This window comes from Mustela erminea, chromosome 9 (genome assembly GCF_009829155.1).
Source record: "Mustela erminea isolate mMusErm1 chromosome 9, mMusErm1.Pri, whole genome shotgun sequence".
Taxonomy (NCBI): domain Eukaryota; kingdom Metazoa; phylum Chordata; class Mammalia; order Carnivora; family Mustelidae; genus Mustela; species Mustela erminea.
The window spans coordinates 13,096,543-13,117,204 of NC_045622.1; the positions used below are offsets into that span (position 1 = coordinate 13,096,543).

Here is a 20,662-nt window from a genome sequence, read left to right on the forward strand (position 1 = left end):
CTGCCAGATGTCACATTACCTCTGCACGGCTTCCTGATCTGGCTCCCCGTCCGAGCTCTCCTCGTCCACAGGGGTAACTGCTGGCACTGCCTGCAGGGAGACAGGAAGGAAAAGCTCAAGGTGGCGCTTCTTCTGGAATACGCTTGTTCTGGAAACCCGGCTGGGGACAGGCCTTTCTGTATGTTTTATTTACAAAACTCTTCTAGGGCCCCCGATTTATGCAGAACTTTCATATGCCTCTCTAGCTTTCCATTTTTACCTTGTTCAGGTGATTTTAATTTGCATTTCTTCCTCTGATTCATCTCCGTTCACTCATCCAACAAACAGCTGGATGCCTACCATGTTCCGGGACGAAATGTGAATTAGCAAATACAGTTCTCGCCCTCATTTTACAGTCCCATGGAGGACGGAGACAAGGAAGCAGACAATCACAGGGTCCTCTACTGGGGCCCTTGGGCATCGAGGAAAGCATCTTGGAGGACGTGACACTTCACCGAAACCTGAAGGGTAGGCAGGAGCTGGCCATGCAGAGAGGAGAAGGCTCACGAGCCTTTGGGGTTTCTAGGCTGAGAGAAAAGAGAAGGCCTGAAGGTGTCTGAAGGTGTCTGAGGGCCTGAAAATATAGTAGGAGCTTGTTTACCTGAACGTCTAGGAACTGGCCTGCTGTTTCGTATTAGTGTTATCACCAGCGTTTCGATGCCTTTCGTGCCAAAAAAGCACCATGGTTTTTTAAAAGTACACTTTGGTACACAACACAGAATTGTGTAGTTGCAATTCAGTGCTTTAAAAGAGCTACGCCTCGCCACAACACGTACGTGGCATGCATCACTGTGGCTCTCCTACGTGAGAACTTTCGTGGGCTGTGCGCCCTTCACAGCCCCTCTCAGCCTGGGGGCCCACATAGTCACCACACCTCAGGCACTAGAGCAAAACAAGTCCTACTTTGATTATTATGAAAGAGCTTTTTAAAACAATGGAAGACCATTATAAGACAGAATGAAAACTTTGGGAATAATTTCGTTGTTTAAATGCCAGGCTGTACAGATCCCTTACTATAGTTCCATGAGACTGGAGTGAACAGGGTCAGGCAGGAAGGGGCGACAGGTGAGGTAGGAGAGGGAGGGCAGCCAGTTACGGAGGGCCTGGTATGCCACATTAAGAAGTATATTTTGAGGAAGAGTGGTGGTGATTCACTAAAGGGTTTTCGGCAGGATGTGATGTTACAAGGTGTATGCTCTAGAGAGCCAGCTTCCTTGAGTAGCAGTGTAGAAAGGGCTGGTGGTGGGGATGAGGAGGAAAGGCTGGAGGCAAGGAGGCTAGTGAGGAGGCCCCTGTGTTAGTCTCAGCAAAGGATGACAGTGACGAAAGGACGGAGCAATGGAGGGGGACAGACAGAAGGTGCTGGGTAACTGACCGGATATGGGGATGAGGGGGAGGGAAGAGTTAAAGAGAAATTCCACATTCCTAGCTTGTGTGACCAGGAGAATGACAGTGCCTGTCACTGCCACCCAGGGGGAGAAACAGGTTACATGCAGTCATCTGAGGACATGTCAAATTCAAATCTGAGGACATGTCGAGTACTAGCGGGATAACCAACTAAACCCACGCGGTCGGCGGTCATCTCTACAAAGTGGAGAACTCAGAAGAAAAGAGCGTTCTTGGCTGGAGATCATTTGGTTAACAGAAATTATAGGAGCAGACAAGATCAGCCAGACAGCGTATGCAAAATGAGATGGAAACAGGACCTAAGATAAAATTGGGGTTTCACCAACTTCAAAGAACAAGCAGAAAGAGAACGTGAAAAGGAGAGGCAGGAAGAAAATGAGAATGTGGTATCACAGAAGCCGAAAGAAGACAGTACTTCCAAGAGAAAGAATGGTCAACAGAGACTGATATAGTTAAAAGGCCCGAAAGATAAAAAACATCCACCGGATTTATGAACAGAAGTTTGATAGTGACCTTGGTGCAAGCAGTTACAGTGGACAGAGGTAGTCAGTCCATCTCCCACAAAGCTGTTCCTGGTCCTTCATAACCTGCCCTGATCTGGCAGGTCCCTGAATGCCACTGCCATCTCCTGGTCCACGAGAATCACTCAGGCACTTACTCACACATGGTCCTTCACTGTTATTCCAACACTGAACATAACGCTGATCCTGTATTCTCAATATGATGAGCCAACAACTATGAACACGATCTTTTCCTCTTCCCAACAGGCTTGTTACTGAAAGGGTGGCCCGTGCTGGGCCCATATCAGTCCATACACTGTTTTGTTACCAATCCGTGACAGAGTTAGTACAGAAGTAAAGAGTAAGCTTTTAGAAACTTCTAGAGCAATTTAATGGGGTGATTTTGTCTGCTGAAAATTTAGCCTTATATTTTGTAGGTTTTAAAATTTTTCTCTAACAATTCACTTTTGTTGTATTTTACAAAGGTATTAATCCCATAAGGGGTGGAAGGGGAGAAAGGTCCTCCACAAGCAGTAGGTTGAGAAGCACTGCTCTAGAAACACCCAGGGAGGGCTGTGCATATGATTAGCACCCATTCGTACCGGCCCGTGAGCATGAACGAACGAAGGTTTATCTATGACAAGAAAAGAACTGAAAATAAACAGAACCTAGCAGAGGAAAAGAATCTTTGAATGTGACCATTATATATATTAAAAAAGATGGGGTTGAGAGACACCGCCTGATTAGGTTAGAGCTTATGAAAGCCAAATGACTGAGTGATTGAGGTTGTACCAAAAATGCAAAGCCGTGCTCATCAATGGAGAACTGGGGCAGTTTGTTCTAGAGCAAATGGTTAGGCACCACGGTCCTCGAGCCGGGAGGCGTTACCAGGAGAGGGCTGAGTCCATCAGGCCACAGGGACTCCACCTCCGGGCTGTAGGGCTGTGGTGGCACCTAGCAGCGGAGCCCAGAAGTGGCCCACTGAGGATGAGCCTCTCCAGGTGCGGACTCGAGTGGCAGCTGTTTGGTTAAGCAAAGAAGTTAGCCAAAAATTAAGTCTGGAAAATTCTACGAGCCTGAAGAAAATGGGAATACACTGAGCACCATAAGCTTAGAGGAAGAAGAAATTCAGACATCTAGGTGGGTGACCTGGGTTCCCAGCCCCAGGCCCACAGCTTCTTTACCAAAAGCCTTTGAGAAAGTAGGCGGGGCCTCTTGCCGCTACTCACTGGTGTCATGGTGACAAGTGGGGAGGGTCCCCGTGGGCGCTTCAGCAGCTGCTGGGCATGTAGCTGGATGTTGGCTCCTCCGTCTGATGCCCTCCGGCCGAGGGGGCCCATTCCATTCAGCAGCTGTAGGGTGGGCGGCTGTAAGAGGGATTGCTCCTGTCGCAAGCAGAGTGGGCAGGAGGGGGTGGTGAGGAGGGGAAGGAGGTGGGGGAAAGAGCAGTCCGCTAATCCGTGGAAACTAAGGGATCCTTTGAGTATGTAGAGACTGATCTTCCCTCTCACCCAAGCTGCCGTGCAAGGGATATCGTCCTTCTCTAGAAGGATGTACCCTTAAATCCTGGGCAAGGTCCCTCAAAGTCCCCCAAAGGAAGCTCAAATTTCTCTGCGGGTAAGCCCTGTCCCACATCTGGGTACCTTGTACTCAAGCTGCCCCGTCGGTTGCAAATTTTGCATGGGCAACAGGTTGTGCATGAAGTTCATGTTAGGGGCCACCTGCAGGAACGGAGCCTGCGGGTTGACTCCAGGAAAGCCAGGCAGGAGCTTCTGCAGATCTTCCAGAACTTCCGTGCTGATAGGAAACAGGATGACAGAGAAGTTTGGTTAATTGTCTCACTCCAACATGCTGATATTCTCAAACTGATGAAACTGTTAAATTCAGCACAAGTTTTGTTGTGGTGGTGGTGGTGGTGGTTGTTTTAGTTTTTCACTTTCCTCCTGAATTTGTACCTCAAAGACCCCAAAGTGAGTAGAAGCCTGGTACACGGAATGTGGCTCTCTGCCATTTTCCCAGTTGGGACTGGGGATTGCTATTCTTCGTTGACCAGTCATGTAAAACCAATAGCTCTGAGCCAAGAGGAAATCCTGGCACCACTCCAATTTGGGTTTTCAAAGCCTGGAGGTGAGCAGTGAGCTTCTGGAGGACACACACCATCCACTCAAACAATGGCTGCACGAAGTAGCAACTGATTCACCAGGGAAGGAATGCAATTACTCCCATCGGAGCTGATGGGACAGATAAGTGGTGGACGTGCAGGGCTCTTGGGCCCCAACGGTAAGGCTGACAGCACACGTTGAAATAAGAGATCTTTCCGTGAACAGAGTGACACAGGACTCCGCCCCTGTGCAGCTGACAGGGTCTTTGAAGCCAGAATGTTCCCCTATTGCCTGTTTGATCACAGGCCGAGAATGAGAAACGTAAAGCAAACAACCAGCCGGCCTCGGGAGGCTTTTTTGGAAACCACTCAGAGAAAAAAGGTTTATATTTATAAGAGGGGAAGGAGGTGGGGGAAAGAGCAGTCCGCTAATCCGTGGAAACTAAGGGATCCTTTGAGTATGTAGAGACTGATCTTCCCTCTCACCCAAGCTGCCGTGCAAGGGATATCGTCCTTCTCTAGAAGGATGTACCCTTAAATCCTGGGCAAGGTCCCTCAAAGTCCCCCAAAGGAAGCTCAAATTTCTAATTGAACTCTCAGGAGAACTCTTGCCATAACCTTCTCTTCCCAGCACAGTAAAGGAAATATCCAGAGAAGAGGTAAGGCTATTTTTAATGTTGAAAGTCTTCAAATGTAGAACAAAAACAGAGAGCCGGCCTTCGGTACATTTCCCGTGTAAGGGCGTTGGAGAGCATACCGAAGGACCGTTTTGGGAAAACGGTACTTACTTGGTATGTTTTTGGAGTCTTGCTCACTTAATTTAATTTTTAACTTACATAAATTACACCGTACCATTTGTCCTCCCTTCTTCAATGAGTCGTGCCTTAGAACATGTAGTAAACAATATCTCTAAAAGCTGTTAAACTCGGATGAATTTTAAGGGGTCCTTTTATGTGACTTAGATCAGAAGATCTCCATTTTAGTGAGCCAAGACATTACCATGTTCCTCACCGAAGTATTGTGATTAATTGGGTTAGAAAAACATATCTCGGCCACTGGATTCGATCTCATCCAGGAGGTAGAATGAAGTAGAAAAAATGAGCCACAGTAGGGACTCCAAGTCGGGTGGGAATTCTCTGAGGAGGAAGTACTCAGGGCTCTTGGTCAGATACTCACCGGGGGTCAGCCACGCCCACCGTGTGCCTCCTCATGGACAAATAGCGGACCAGGGCTTCAGGGGAGGGCTCTTCACCCTCATCGCTGTCCAAGTTCACGGTCCCATCCGGCTGAGGTGGAAAGAAATACGATCAAATTAGAAATAAAAAGGAATTTAAAATGGGAAGCCAGGAAAGGAAGCAAAGATACGGGGAAGAAAGTGGTTTCGGCTGACAGCTACTTGCCTCCACGATCTGGTTCTCTGGGTTGATCAGCTGCACCTGGGGAACGCTGATGTTCATAGTGGTACCGGCCTGCTCCGCCTAGAAAGCAGCACATACGTATACACTCTTGTCTTACACGCTAGGTGGAAATAATGACGCTCTTTCAAAGGATTCTTTGTTGCTAAAGTCTATGTTTCTACCTCTGAGTCTTTGGTTCCTCTGCCCTTAGAAGCTACAACAAGGAAGCATTCTTTAGGGAAAACAGTCTCTCTCAATGATTGGCTGTTTCTTTAATTAAAAAACAAAATGCAACTCTTGTTGTCCATCCTGAGTACTGGAATACCCTTCCATCCTCTCTGTCAAAGAAGTTCCAACCTTTGCTTGACCTCTGACAAAGGAAGACATGACAGACAGGAGAGGATGGAGGTAAAGAAGAGGAGGAAACTCTCTTGGAGTGAGTGAGCGAGCGCTGGCTAACCGTCCCCTCCTCCCCGGTGCCACTTGTCCTGATTCAGGTCACTGGAGTGATTGCCCACCTGGACATTGACTGGTGCTTGAAAGGCCATGGCTCGGGGCATGCCAGGAGGTGCTCCGACACGCAGGGTTTTGTGTCTCTTATGTCGATCACACAGCAGGCTGTAGATCGCACTATAGTGATCGTAGGCATCTGATCTTAACGACTACCAAGGGAGAAGGGAAAAGAGTGAGAAACCCTGGTGAAATGTCATGTCAATAACCAAAACCCTCTCAGTAGTAGTACATCAGCAGACCAAAGCACCTTCTTGTCGAGGCTCAAGAGAGGGGTCGAGGAAGAAGAACAGGAAGATAAGGGAAAGTTCCCAGGAGGGAGAAAAAAGTGGAAAAGGCAGGACAGACGGACTACGGCTACCCCTCGCTTTGTCCTCCACGCCTTTAGAGATACCTGTAGCGTCCGCTCTTTGTCCAGTCCCATGTCCTCCATGGCCAAGAGGACGTCCTCATTCAGGGGGTCTATCTGTCTGTCTTCCTTCAGCTGCTGGCACTCAGCTATTAACTGTGACATTAAAAAGAGTCAAGCTATCAAAGCCCCAGTTAACCATGCAGGGATGGCAGGTCACCTATTAGGAACTAGCTGTTCTGTCCCCCAAGCTTGGGATATTTTTGGCCTCAGACAAAGCCTAAGCAAGAAAGTTCTAGGTCCTCAGCTGCCAGCAGACAAGATCCCTGTTTCACTGAGGTCCTTCGGGATGGCCAAAATGGTTTAAATAAAGCTGCGCTGCGGAAGCCACTGAGCGTAAAACACAAGGACAAGAGGAAGGAGCTGTCCCTGGGGTCGGGGAGTTGCAGGAATGTGGGCTCTACGGTTTCAAAAGCCAAGGAGGGACTATGATTTGGGGGCAAGTGGCAAGCAACTGGGATGGCTACTCTCTGGCAGCCCAGCTGCTTTAAAATTCCCTCCTGCTTCGGTGACACAGGGCAGTTTGCTCCCAGCACCCGCTCTTTTGCAGTCCAGGCATGACTACGATCTCATGTGAAAAGGAGAGCAGGAGCTCCCCGCCGAGGCCCCCCGAGGCGCGCAGGACTCAGCTCACCCGGTCAAAGCTGGGATCGGCATCGCCCAGCTTCATCCACTTGTGCTTGCAGATCTGCTCCATGGAGAGGCGCTTGCTGGGGTCTAACACCAGCATATGGCGGATCAGGTGCTCGCACTCTGCAACAGACAAAGGGGCCGCCTTCAGCCTTGGCGACAGGGACACCGGGGCGGCTGAGGAGCTCGAGGTCAGGCAAGCAGACGGACTCTCCAGCCCCCTGCTTCTCCCTTCTCTCTCCTGCTCCTCACCGCTGTCACTGTTCACTCCACGAGGGACCGGGCAAAGGCAGGAAGTGGCGAAGAAAAGTTGGGTTAATGCCTTCATTACAAGTTTGACAGGACAGTTTAGGGATACTCCGGGGGTCTCACGTATTTATACACTGTCCGGCCCCATTTAACACATAACTGAATGTCCTCTAGGGACACCTGGGTGGCACAGTCGGTTAATCATCTGACTTCTTGGTTTCGGCTCAGGTCCTGTTTCCAGGGTGCTGGGACGGAGCCCCACGTCAGGCTCCAGGCTCAGCACGGGGTCTGCTTGAGATTCTCTCCCTCTCCCTGCCCCTCCAGCCTGTGCACTCACACATGCGTGCTCTCTCTAAAATGAATAAACAAGTCTTTAAAAAAAAAAAAAAAAGAATTGAATGTCCTCTAAAGAGTATCTTACAAGGTCCTCGAAACATTCAGTTCTGCCTTCCTGTGCGTATTACTACAGACCTACTAATGCTTCTGGCTCAGTGTCTAGAGCTCTCTTCAAACCTCAGCATTTAAATTTCTGACGGTGTGGGGTTGAGAGGCTCCAGATGCTCCCTACACACCCAGGACTTGCTGCCAGCCTTATTTATCATTTCCTCAATGTGCATTGAGACCTTCACAGGTGCATACAACCGGGCTCTGAGCTACCGATAACCAGGTCAGTATCGTTCTTCAATGGCTCGTACTACACGCCATGCTACAGAACGTACAACGGATTCACGAGCAAGGACCCCGTATTCCGATTTCAGAACCATGCTCTAAGTTTCCTCAGGTGTGCGCTGTGTGTAGAGGATGGTGAGGGAGTGGTACTTGTGTTTGGAGGTGGCAGCGCTGACAGGAGCGAGCCGTATTAGCAGACACTCTCGGGAGCACTTGACAACGAGTTTTCTCTCTTTTGCACCTCACGGCCATCCTAGTGGGAAGGTCCCATCATCGCTGCCACTTTAGAGATGGTAACAAAGAGGCACAGAGGAGTCAAGCACTGTGTCTAAGATCTCATGAAGTCAGATTTCAAACGGACAGTTGGACGCTTTGGCCGCTGCCCTTAACCACGCGTCATGCTGCCTCTGGACTGTGCAGAGCTGTGGGCAGGATCCGAACTCCTAGCCAATAATTTTGACACCTTCAGCCAAGCCCCCATCATCTCTTGCTTGGACTACTGCCAAAGTCTCCCAGCTGGTCTTTCCACGTCTGCCCTTGCTCCTTTGTAACTTGTCCGCCCTTGCTCCTTTGTAACTTGTTCTCCGCAGAGAAGCAAAGGGCACATTTCTAAAACAGAAATCTGAGTTAGCACCACCTTGCCTACAACTCTCCAGTCTCTTCCCACATCCCAGAGAACGAAGTACAAAGTCCCCGGCCCCCAGGCCCCCATCTCTGCAGCTGGGCCCCCTCCTGCCGCAGTCCCTCTGGCGGCTCAGGTGTTCTCTCTGGACTGTGCACCGCTTGGCACACACACGCCCACCAGCGGCGTTTCCACTCACTGCTTCCTCGGACCCTCAAGCATTTGGCTCCTGTCACTCGAGAGGACTCAAATGCCACTTCCTCAGAAAGCTCTTTCCAGCCACCTCATCGATGTCAAGTGGGCCTCCAGTGACCCTCCATCCACACCACAAGAATTTTCTCCACATCCATCCACACCACAAGAATTTTCTCCACACGATCGACTTCTTTTAAAGCCATCTGATTTACTGCCTTCTTGTCTGGCTCTCTCATTGCAATGGAAGGCCCGTGTCTTTCTTACTGATGTTTCTGGTACCAAATTTCCATCATGGGATTATCATGGGATGATACCTAACTGGAGCTCAACCCATAGCCACCGAGAATACGAATCAATATTTATTGAAACTCTAATCAAACAAGATTGTATTTGTGAAAATGCTTTTTAAAACTATATACATTTGGGGGGAGTAAAGCGAGGGGGTGGGTGAGTTGGGGAGGGGACTAAAAGGCATACATTTCCACTTACAAAAGAAATAAGAAGTGAACAAGCAAGGTACACCATCGAGAATACAGTAAGGACAGCATAACTTCTTCATGGCCACGAGGGATGGTAGCTAGATTCTCGTGGTGATCGCGCATAATGCATATAAATGCTGAATCACTGTGTTGTACGCCTGCGACTACTACAGTGTTGTACGTCAATTATGTTTCAATGAAAAAAAAAAAGATACTTTTTTAAAAAGCTACAAAATTCTCTGTAAGACACAGGTTTTAAAACAGTTTCCATTTCATGACATTGGTCCTGAAAATAACACTGGCCAGTGATGAGAGCAGTAACTGATCAGTGCTAATTTTAAAAGACTTTTTATGTCCAAGGCCCTGTGCTTAACAACTTTATTTCATTTACTCCTCTCAACAACCCTAAATTAGCTTCTATTATTAGCCCCTGTATAAAAGAAGAAACAAGTGAACGTGCTTGACATTGCAAAGTAATGGCAGGGCTGGGGCTGGAGAGAGAGGCTCCGAACCGCCCTTGATACGTCTTCATGTAGATATAAATCCTGTTTGATCTATTTTTCCAGAGTGAATTCAACCTGCAACCCCACAGTTTCGGCACCGTGTGGCAAACACCATTCTACATCATCATGCTAAAAAGAATACATAGGGTAATTAAGACAATGTACTCAATTCTGATTTTATTCTTGCTTTAAAAGAAAGTGCCCATATCAAAATGATTTTATAGCAGGCATCAGTTTGTTCCTGCTTTAGAATTAAAAGTATATTCAAATGCAGTGTAGATCCTAAGACCTATATGCCTATGAAAGAGTAAGTGCCATCTACCACATTATACTTTTATTAAAATTATGTTTCCAGTGTAGCCAGACTACACCCCACAACTGGAGCATTTGTATAGATTACAAATATCTTTGACACACACCTCTGTGATCTGCAGTTACTTGAGAAGAAAAAAATGTTCAAGACTTAAAAAGTTACTACAAGTGGGCGCCTAGGAGGCTCCATCAGTTGAACGTCCAACTCTTGGTCCCAGCTCAGGTCTTGATCTCAGGGTCATGAGTTCAAGCCCCATGTTGGGTTCCATGCTGGGTGCATGAAGCCTACTTTAAACAAAAGAAAGAAGGAAAGAAAAAGTTACTACAACTAAAGACCCCAGGTGAGGAGGCGGCCTGGGCCGGACTAGAAAGTGGTGAGATTTTTGTTCACGCCTCTAGATGGCGCCGTTCTGTTTTCTTTCAGTTCCCACACCGCATGGAGTGCATAAAAGGTAACCACGTCAGTCCTCAATCAGATGACCAAGGCAGGATGACGTTCAGTCACAGGCTTGCTTTAAAACAGGATTTTCAAAGCAATTTCTTTAAAAACAAAAGAAATGAACACCAGTATAATAAGCCTTGCTTAGAAGATGTAGCTAGTTCAGTTTCAGGATCTTGAAAACTTTATTCAGTCATCCTTAATCATTATTTGGTTTCAGATGCCTTGAAAACTCTCCAGAAAAACACGAGCAAGAATTTATACACAAAAATTTGCGTGTAACTTCAGTCTGTTCAAGGAACCCCCAAATCATGCCATCGATATTCCCCTGATGTCTACAGGTCCCAGGTTAAGGCCTCGGGTGGCAGTGGCGACACCCAGGAGACAAGTTTTTATCTTGTATGCCCTCCGTAATACCCCTCATGCAAAGGAACAGAAATCTCACACTTTCCATGTGTTGCACAGATGGTAAAAAATGACAAAATGCAGAAAGCCAGATATTATCATCAACTCATACTTCCTAAGTGTCCTACATAGCTCACGAAATTAAATTCAAGCTCGATTTGAACACACCGTTCTACATAAAATATGGACAGAGGGTGAAAACAACAGTAACCAATGCTCCCAACTTAATACCACAAGCAACCACGGCGACAGTCAATTAAAATAAGTGGAAGGAAGCTAGGGCCTCTGATGAAAGGGTACACGCATCCACTTTTCCAGCTGCCAAGTCCTCTATTTTCATGTCGCCGGTGGCCCGGTCCCTCATCCCCTCGCTCGGCTGGGGCCCGACACTGCAGCCCTCTGGGCCATGCGGAAACCCACTGCCAGCAGCGCCGTCAGACTCGGCTTCCATCTGCTCCACACAAGACGCCAGGCGGTCTCCACAGTGCAGATCGCCCTGGGGCCCTGAAACTCGATCTGCCACCAGCTCTAACTAAAGGGTGGCCCCTGCTTGGGCCCTGCCCTGCGGTGCTGACAGGCGTTTGGAAGGCTCCGGGGACACAGAGCTGCTGTCAGGCCAGGCCCTAAAATGGGAATTACGTGGAGATTGCCCGTGTCATTCCATCTAAGAGGGCCAGGTCCTTCACACCTTTTTACTTTTCAAAACTTGGTGATAAACGGTTTTTCTCTAAGAGGGTCAAAGCATTCCATCTGGGTCGGGGGGCGAGGGTGTGGGGGAAGTAAAGAGTGAGGAAGGGGAATTAAAAACCCACTTCAAATTCATCAAAGATAGTTGACAGAAGTTCTGTCTCTAGTTTCCAGCCCAGAAGAAATGAGAACTTCAGAAAGACTTTCCGGACCCAAAGTTTGAGAACATGGCCCTGAAGATGAAAGGCCTGGAGCCCAATTCATCTTCCAGATGAGAAGATGTAGGCCAGCAGCAAGGGGAATACTGTGTGCTCTTCAAGTACCAGAAGGGGTTTTATCCTGGGCTGTTCCAGGGGCCTGAATCTGGATAATGGGAAGTCACAAGTTCAACGTAGGACAAGTCTACCTAATTGTTAGAGGTGATCCAAATTCCTGGGTCAGGGTGTGAGGGATCTGAGGAGGGGCCCCTTAGGGATGCGAAAGGGGCCGTCCAGTGGGCACAGACGCACCTGTGGCACAGCTAATTTTACCCATTTTATAGATTAGTGTTCTGAGTAAAAGTTCACTTGCGAAGTTAAGTCCAGAAACAACTATCCTGGAGACGATGACCTCCATGGTCCCCTCTAGCTCTGAAAAACCATGTAACTATGAAACCAGAATGATCTGTCTTGGGAAATTGCATACTTATTATTACTAGACGTGCTGAATCCGAGGCTGGCTTCTGAGATGTCACTAGAAGGGCTCCCAGCATTACATGAGGAAGACCAGGAGTCCCATAAGGACGGAGCCTGTGTCTGCCTGAGCTGTGTACCCCAGTGCCCACCACAACACCGGACAGGCTGACAGCCCTCCAGAAGGTCAACGAGAGAAGTACTGGACTGCAAGCCTGCCACAGTTCCTCTGAACACTTTCCTCAGTGGATCGCAAGAATCCACAAGAGAATAGGCCTTCTCGATGCTTCCACCCAGAAAAAGCAGACAACTATCCTTTCATAGAAGACCAAGAAGTGGCAGTGTATGGGGGCAGAAGCCCAGATCAGGTGGTTTCCAGGGCTTTCCCTCGTAACTTTAGAGTTCTCTGCCTCACATGGGGGCATCTACTCGCTGATCTTGTCTGAGGCAGAATACAGAATAACCTGTAAATCAAGATTCCCGCTTGGGGAGACACTGATATCTGCAATGTGGGCAAAGTCTTAGTGTCAAAATTGTTGCAACAAACCAGACCTCTTAGCAGATAAGTCTTCTCCATAAACCCTGTGCATCTGACTGGAAGTATTAATCATATATCCTTAGCATTTAATAGAGTGAGAGTGAAAGAGAAAAGAGTAAAAAAAAATTAGGAAGGAGGGCAATGAAAGATTAATAGAGCAATTCCTTCAAAAATATTACTGAGTTAGGGGCGCCTGGGTGGTTCAGTGGGATAAGCGACTGCCTTCAGCTCGGATCATGATCTCAGGGTCCTGGGATCGAGCCCCGCATCAGGCTCTCTGCTCGGCTGGGAGTCTGCTTCTCCCTCCCCCTCTGCCTGCTTTTCAGCCTACTTGTGATCTCTCTCTCTCTTTGTCAAATAAATAAATAAAATCTTTTTTAAAAATTACTGAGTAATAATTGCTAACATTTATTGAGCATCTATAAGCTAGGCAGAATGCTAGGCAGTATTTAGTTCACACACCAACCCCTATTACCATCACACCTATTTTATAGATAAAGAAAATAAAAATCAGAGAAGTTAAGAAATTTGACCTGAAAATAAGAGGTAGAGTCAGGATACAAATTCTGGTCAGTCTTACTCCAAAGCCCAAGTTTGTACCTCACAGGGCACCTAAAATGAAAGCATCCTGGATGGCTTACTTAGTAGCTAGTGTACCTTTAAAAAGGCAAATCAAACCGATTTTTCCTTTTCTGATAACTGAATGCCAGGTACTCTCCACAGGCTCTGTCACGTTAGAGCCACCTACAAGCCAAGTTCAGAAAAGAGCAGGCTGTGAACTAGCTTGTTAAGGGGGATGGTAATAGGGACGGACTGCGAGGAACTGAGAAGGCAGCAACATCAGGGTGAGTACTAAATGCACCAGTTAAGGGAGTCCGGGTGGCTCAGTCGGTTAAGCGCCTGCCTTTGGCTGAGGTCAGGATCTCAAGGTCCCGGGCTCAAGCCCTGTACTGGGCTACCTGCTCAGAGGGGAGCCTGCTTCTCCCTCTAGCCCTCCCCCCATGCTTATCTCTCTCTCCCAGATAAATAAATAGAATCTTCAAAAAAAAGAAAAATAAATGCACCAGCAAAGAGCGAACCCCGTTGACACAGCCGGGTTGCTGCTGATGGAGACTGACGGAAGGCCAGAAACAACAGGGCTTCTCCAACAAGGCGCCGCAGACCAGGAGAAGGGGTGGGCAGAAATCTGGGAAACTGAATTACCATCCTCTTCAGGCTGACAGGAGGGAATGCCACAGTCCCCAAGCCTTCATGTGATGCCAAAGGATGGGACATGGGAAGGCAATCATTTTCGGCTCTGTGGGCAGAGGAGTGGTCTGAAAGAAATGGAGTCATAGATTCTTTCTGACCACATAAAACTGCTTTGAGCTGGGGAAACAGAAGACATCTGTGTGCCAGGAGGCACGGGAAAAATGCAAGGAAGAGGCAATTACTCAGGAAATTCTTGTTCCTTGCAGGTGCTTGGAAGAAGGCGATGGTCTGGTGTCTCACGTGAGTACATTCCAGCCGAGACCAGGTGTGTTCAAAGGTAATTCCAAAGAGTTCTTTATTTTCAACAATTTTAACAAACTTCTTAATAATATTTAATTCCCCAGAGCAATTCAAATTTCAAAGAGGGCTCTATTTCTCTCAAATCTCAAAATCCAGACAGGAAACAAGAATAAATTGGCTATTAAAATTTCTAAAACATCTGCTTCCTGGAAAACAAGTAACCTTGTAATTTTTTTTTTTTTTCAAGTTAAATGGCACTAAAGTCATACATTTTTCAAAACCAGAATACTATGGGATATACTGCTGGATTCTGTTTTTCATTCCCCTTGCCTAGCTTAGTCCTAGGGGGGAACAGACACTGTGAGAGCAGATGACAGATGAATGCTCTACAGTGACAGTCTCTGGGCGGAGTGGAATGGGGCGGATACGAGTCTGTGCCCTTGCCGTCTATACTGGCTTATGACCGTTTGTGTCTCATAGCTCCTCTCTAATGCTATCTTCCTTTTCCCAAAAGGAAAACCAGCCACCAAATATGCTGCACTTCTTAGTGGAAAGAAAATAAAATCTGCCACCGTCTCCTTGTCCTATCATAATCATGGTTAAAAGAGTGTGACCATCTTTGCAACATAATGATCCTACAGAAATAATTAAAAAGTCCATCAAAAACACATCATTGGGGTTACTGCCAAGACCTCCTCTTTTGGTAAGAAGGTGGCCAGAGTTAAAGCACCCTCACTCTGCAGACTCAGCCCCAGTAATAATGTTTTTTAATATGCCCAAGGAAACCCTGTCATTGTCAGCTGTCAGCTAAGGTCAAACAAACCTCTTTACATAGTGACTATTTTAAAATCTAAACGAAGTAGACAAATGGTCTTGAAATAAGACATTTCTATGTATAAATAACGTACACTGAATGTGCTGAGACCTACAGATGCATTTGGAGATTGCGTAAATGTTAAATACAATCATAGAAAATCAGAGGAGTTTTGTTGTTGTAATGAAATTTTGTTATATTGGATATCCCTGGAACAATGATGCTATAGGGATTGAAGACTTGTACTCTATAAAGTTAATTTTGATACGTTACTGTCACAAAAGAAATATATACACATTTCCAACTTGCAAGTTAGTTAAGGGTGTTTATTTAAAGTACTAGCCAAAACCAGTTTTAGACAACTAAAGAAAATACATAATCTCTGAATTCGATATAATGGAACTTAATCTACAATAGTGCTGGCTGTAGTAAGATTTGACTCATAAAGAACAAGCACTGAGATCAGCTCCTCCTGTGCTGGAGTGGCACAGGGGAAAAAAAATCTTGTTCTGCAATCATCTGCTTTCAGTTCTTTAGGGGAAAGAAAACCTGGAGTCCCAGTATTGAAGTATTCCGTAAAATTCCTAAAAATATGGTCCGACAGTAAGAGATCAGACAAGAAAAATGGAGAGTTCTTGACTTAAATACCAACCCCAACAGCACTGGTTTCTGCAAATTATTATCAGAATGCTCTGGAATAAAAATAAAGTGCCTTATAACTAAACCCTGTGAGACACTTCCTGTGGCTCAACACAGAGGCCAAGGGAAGGTGGCTTGGCACAACTGAGCAAATAAAAATGGGGCTGCTGGGGCACCTGGGTGGCTCAGTGGGTTAAGCTGCTGCCTTTGGCTCAGGTCATGATCTCAGGGTCCTGGGATCAAGTCCTGCATTGGGCTCTCTGCTCAGCGGGGAGCCTGCTTCCTCCTCTCTCTCTCTCTGCCTGCCTCTCTGCCTACTTGTGATCTCTGTCTGTCAAATAAATAAGTAAAATCTTTAAAAAAAAAAAAATAAAAAATAAAAATGGGGCTGCTGAGCAAATCTTCTTGGGGGGATGAATAAACTTAGGCTGAGAGACTTTCTCTTGGTTTTTGCAGTTTATCAGCCTTCGGCAGACTCAGAAGAAAACAAGCATTTGGCCATTTCTCTCCATTTATTAGAAAAATAACCCCTATTTCTTGAATGTTCCTTATTTTCTAGTTTTCCTAGGTGGCTGTGATGCTTTGGAATTAAGATCCAGAGATCCGGAGACGCAGGCTTAAAGGCTGGGAGACCGACACTGACCTCCAGGCCCCACTGCGAAGAGTCCCCGGCAGGCTACGGTGTTCTACTGGAGGCTGTCCAATTTGAGGTTTGCATTTTTTAAAAAAGAATGTTGTTGCCTATACTGCCCTAATAGTATTCAAGTATGGCTTTAAGTCCTAATATCAATCCTTAGAGTAGAACAGAATTCTGGCTTAATTTTACCCCCGAGTCCAATACAGAGCGTTGGTTCTCTTTTTTCCATATGTAATTGATGTAGATGGACAAAGATACTTATTCCAGGACTCTCTTGATCCTTGGAATACCTTGGCAGATATGTACTTCTTGAGAATTAAAACATGATCAGAGATAGTTAGGTGGTTTCTGAAGCCAGGTGGCTGGTGTTCAGGTCTCAGCCCTGCCACTTCCTAGCCGTGGGATTCAGGGTCCATCACTCCATCCTACCACACCTTGATTTTCTCGTCCGTCAGGTCACGAGTCACCTATTTCATAAGGTGGTTCCAAACACAGAACCAGCTACTGCAACCCGCGCCTGGTCCACAGAAAGTATTCACTGAACGTCAAGTACTATCCAAAGCTCTGGAGTCCTCCCACTTAGAACTTTCTTCCCCTCTCGATTTTCCCCTGTAGGGCTGCCGTAAGCTCGGAGACAGTCTGCTTGCAAGGGGCAAGAAGCAGTAAGGCAGTTCCCTACCACGTTAGGTAAAATCAGAGGTGCCTGCATACCCCTGAGGCAGATCCTGTCTCTTTCCTGATATCACCTGTGATTTCTTCATTCACTAACACAAAAGCACTACATGGGTTTCCCACTAGTGGCGGAGTACACCCCAAAATGTGTGAGAGAACTGCTTTCAGGGCGCTGAGCCCCTTAGTATCTGGACGCTGGCGGGGGAGCACCTTTAATCTCCTGTCCCATCCCCTCTACGGGAAGTGCTTTTAGCCAAGAGAGATGTTGTGTGGTTCTCGAGGAGTAAGCCAATCAGGTCAGAGCCGCTCGCATTGAAGTACAAGGTTTTTGGCAGGAGCCGCACGGCAGTCTCCATCAGCTGCATTATGGAAGCCTGGGCCTTGCGTTCCCAGGGATAAAACGCTTATGCAGTATTACAATTAATTAAGGCACAATGAAGTCTGATCAATAAGGACTCAAAAATATTGTCCACAAGAGATCTCTCTGCACTCACTGGCATGGCAGTTTTTCCACTTTAAATTAATTTCCCTTCAGTTAAATGAATGACTGATCTTACAATATTCACTAGCACAGAGTATAATTGGTAAGTGAATAAGACCAACTAGGCTTTAAGAAGTAGGCCTCTGCATAATAAAAAATATACTATATTGCACTGGGTGTTATACACAAACAACACATCATGGGACACTACATCAAAAACGAACGTACCGTAGGGTGAATAACATAACATAATAAAAAAAAATTTTTTTAATAATTTAAAAAATACACTGGTAGTTAATGAGTTTGGTGCTCAAAAAATTTAAGTTGTTGGCTTCTTTCAGTGGAGGGGATTCGGAGAAAGCTCCTGCCAACACACGTGGTCAGGCAGGGTCTCGTCGTCTGTAACAGCTCGAAAACCAGCAAGTTTCAACTTTCAATTCTTCTGTAATTTAGGTTCAAGGTTTTTACCTGACCACTGTCCAGGATGTCTCAGAATTTTAATCCAACTACGCTGGTCTGGACCAAACTTATTTCCTTGAGACACAGAAAGCCAAATCCATAATAGATCAAAACCTTTTTAAGACTAGGGGTCACATGACCTGGTCACTCACTTAACAACCTATATAACAAAAGCACATAAAACCAGAGAATAATTGGGATCATCAGTGAATTACCTGTTTAGTAATAAGACCCAAGAGTCTGACATAAGAGTTTAGAGGTAAGTGGTGACAATTCAGTTTTTCACTAAGAAATAGTTACTGAATGTTTATACTATAGCAGGTGCTGTCAGGTTTTATGGGAGATGAGATGTACAGAACACAGTTCTGATATAAAGAAGCTTCTCTTCCGGGGGAGAAGGGAAGACGTATCCATCATTAAACTGGGTGGTACACAATCGTTCAGCCTCGAATAAATCCTCTTTTACATGTATATGGCTATCTTCCAACTGGGAAGCCAGGACTGTAGTAGATCTCGAGACGCCCATGGAAGGACACCTGCATCAGTCACCCAGGCCCAGGCCCAGGCACAGAGCTACCCACTGGTTGCGAGAACACCTCATTCCACACATTACTGACAATAAAGAGACGCTTAGAATTCCTGAACTAACTGTGTCCATCTGGTAGCACGGACGCACACAGCTGCAGATATTCTGGAATTCAGCTCTGCTAGAGGCAGCTAGATGATGCGGCCTTCTGCACTTGGCCCCCAAGTGCTAATTTAGAGAACAGCAGCTCTGCGGGAGCATCTAAATCCTTAAGGCAGAAAAACGGATCAACTCAGCTCAAGTCTGTGACAACAGTCTGAGAAAAGAAAGGCTCTTGCCCTTTAGGACTTTCCTTTATCGCAGTGTCTCCAACAGCATAGGAAGCAGAGCTGACGGGCGCTGGCCTCAGAGCTCTGGGGAGGTGCCACTGTGCCCAGAAGCCAGAGATGTAAGGAGGAAAGGCACTCGGGGACAGACTGTAGGTTGCCTTCACGTGAAACTTCATGGTACTACGATGTCTGAGCTAAGAAGAGACTAAGCAGCCTTACGAGTTCACTGGCTCCTATGCCTTGGCCTTTTGACGGCATGGCCTGCTGGGCCTCAGACTTAGGCCTATAGTGTTAGGCAAGGCCAAGCCTGTGTGTGTCCCTGAGGGCAGGAGGGCTCAGAATGCTAATACAAAACCGTCTACTCATTTCCTAGACTGGGTTGTTTCTCATTTTCTGGCCTTAATTTTATGAAAACGTTTATTCCTACTTATGGAATTACTTGTCTAGGATTAAAAAGTAACCACACATTTAGGGTAATAATATTGACAGTCTGTGAGTCTTTAAACTTTCAAGTCAACTTATATTACAAATATTAGTTCTAAGTAGTTAAAATGCTATATAGTTTATTTCTAGGCACTAACAGGCAAATGTGGCTGGCAGCACGATAAACTTTTTTTACCAGCATCCACTATCTGAAGCTGCTCTGGCAAGGCTGGAGTACCAATCTTTTGCCCGAATGCAAGGGGACGGGGGTGGAGGGCGGAGGGAATCCAAGTTGCTCACAGGAAGTACTGTGGACACTGGAAAAGCAGAGGAAGTGGTTTGTTTATCTTGCTCTTTCTTTGCAACAGTGTGGTGTCATCAAACAAAACTGAATAAAGGACTAGGTTAGTCATTTATTATCTGTGTGGCTTTAGGCAGACCAAGCAATTTCTTTAAACTTCATTGGCACAATGCTAAAATAGTATGTATCAATATCAGTTCCAGTGTACAGTTATCCAGCTCAAATTAGCCCAAGTATAGGAAATACTGTGTCAATTCGAAAGTCCTAAAGAAATATCGATCGCTGTTACTGATATTATTTGAATGCCAGTGTACATTCTGGAGGAGTTTCGATAGCACTTTAATGAACCTGCGCAGGCCTTCATTCATTCATTTACCGAACACTTCCTGAGTGCCTACTGTCCCTACTGTTGGCACTGTCCCAACCCCTGGAAATAAATACAATAAACACATCAGTGAACAGAAACAAGCTTATGCTGTCAAGAGGCAGTGGGATAGCAAATAGGGACGCGATCCACAGATGAGGTCAGGCAGTGGTACAGGCCACGTAAGAACTGAAGCAGAGTTCTGGAAAGAGAAAAGGCTCTCTGAGGAGGCTTGGAAGCAGAAACTTCAAGTGACACGAGGAAGCAAGCCATGTGGATACTTGAGGGACCGGGAACGTGTGTGCCTGGCTAGTCTGAGAGATGTCAAGGATGCCTCTGTAACCTCAGAACCTGTGTGCACGGCAGCAGGAAATGATGTGAAAGAGGCGGCCAGTCACCGCTGGGCCTTGCTGGCCACCATGATAATGGCTTTTTTGAACTTTATTCTAAGTGGAAAAGCAAGCCATTGGAGGGTTTTAAATAGGATTCTATTTACTATCTACTCACTATTTACTAAGTCCTGCTACATGCCAGATACTACGCTAGGCTCTAGACAACTGTGAAAAAACATGCTTCATCTATATTTTCTCTATGCTCAGTCTGGTGCCGAAGATGTACAATAAAAGAAGTAATTACAATAAAAAGTTCGGTAAGTCTCATGATTTAAAACAAAACAAAACCAAACCCAGAGATCTGAAGACTGGTGGAAATTATCTCAATTCTTTTTCTAGCACATCTGATTTCTTATTCTAGAATACAGGAGT

At 46.3% G+C, this 20,662-nt stretch overlaps 1 protein-coding gene across 11 annotated transcripts in view; it reads right to left on the minus strand.

Annotated features, from left to right (window-relative positions):
* The window catches only part of SIK3 (SIK family kinase 3), a 259,966-nt gene that overhangs the window by 36,504 nt on the left and 202,800 nt on the right, over positions 1-20,662 (minus strand). For 9 of the 11 annotated variants that reach the window (XM_032358640.1, XM_032358641.1, XM_032358638.1 and 6 more), the window contains exons 7-14: positions 6,998-7,116; positions 6,349-6,459; positions 5,963-6,106; positions 5,448-5,525; positions 5,224-5,333; positions 3,590-3,743; positions 3,176-3,331; positions 20-90 (exon numbers count right to left, since the gene is read on the minus strand). In XM_032358640.1, coding sequence (XP_032214531.1) covers positions 20-90; positions 3,176-3,331; positions 3,590-3,743; positions 5,224-5,333; positions 5,448-5,525; positions 5,963-6,106; positions 6,349-6,459; positions 6,998-7,116 — 943 coding nt within the window. The remainder of the gene's footprint in view (positions 1-19; positions 91-3,175; positions 3,332-3,589; positions 3,744-5,223; positions 5,334-5,447; positions 5,526-5,962; positions 6,107-6,348; positions 6,460-6,997; positions 7,117-20,662) is intronic. The other 2 variants (XM_032358643.1, XM_032358642.1) reach the window with 2 other exon arrangements.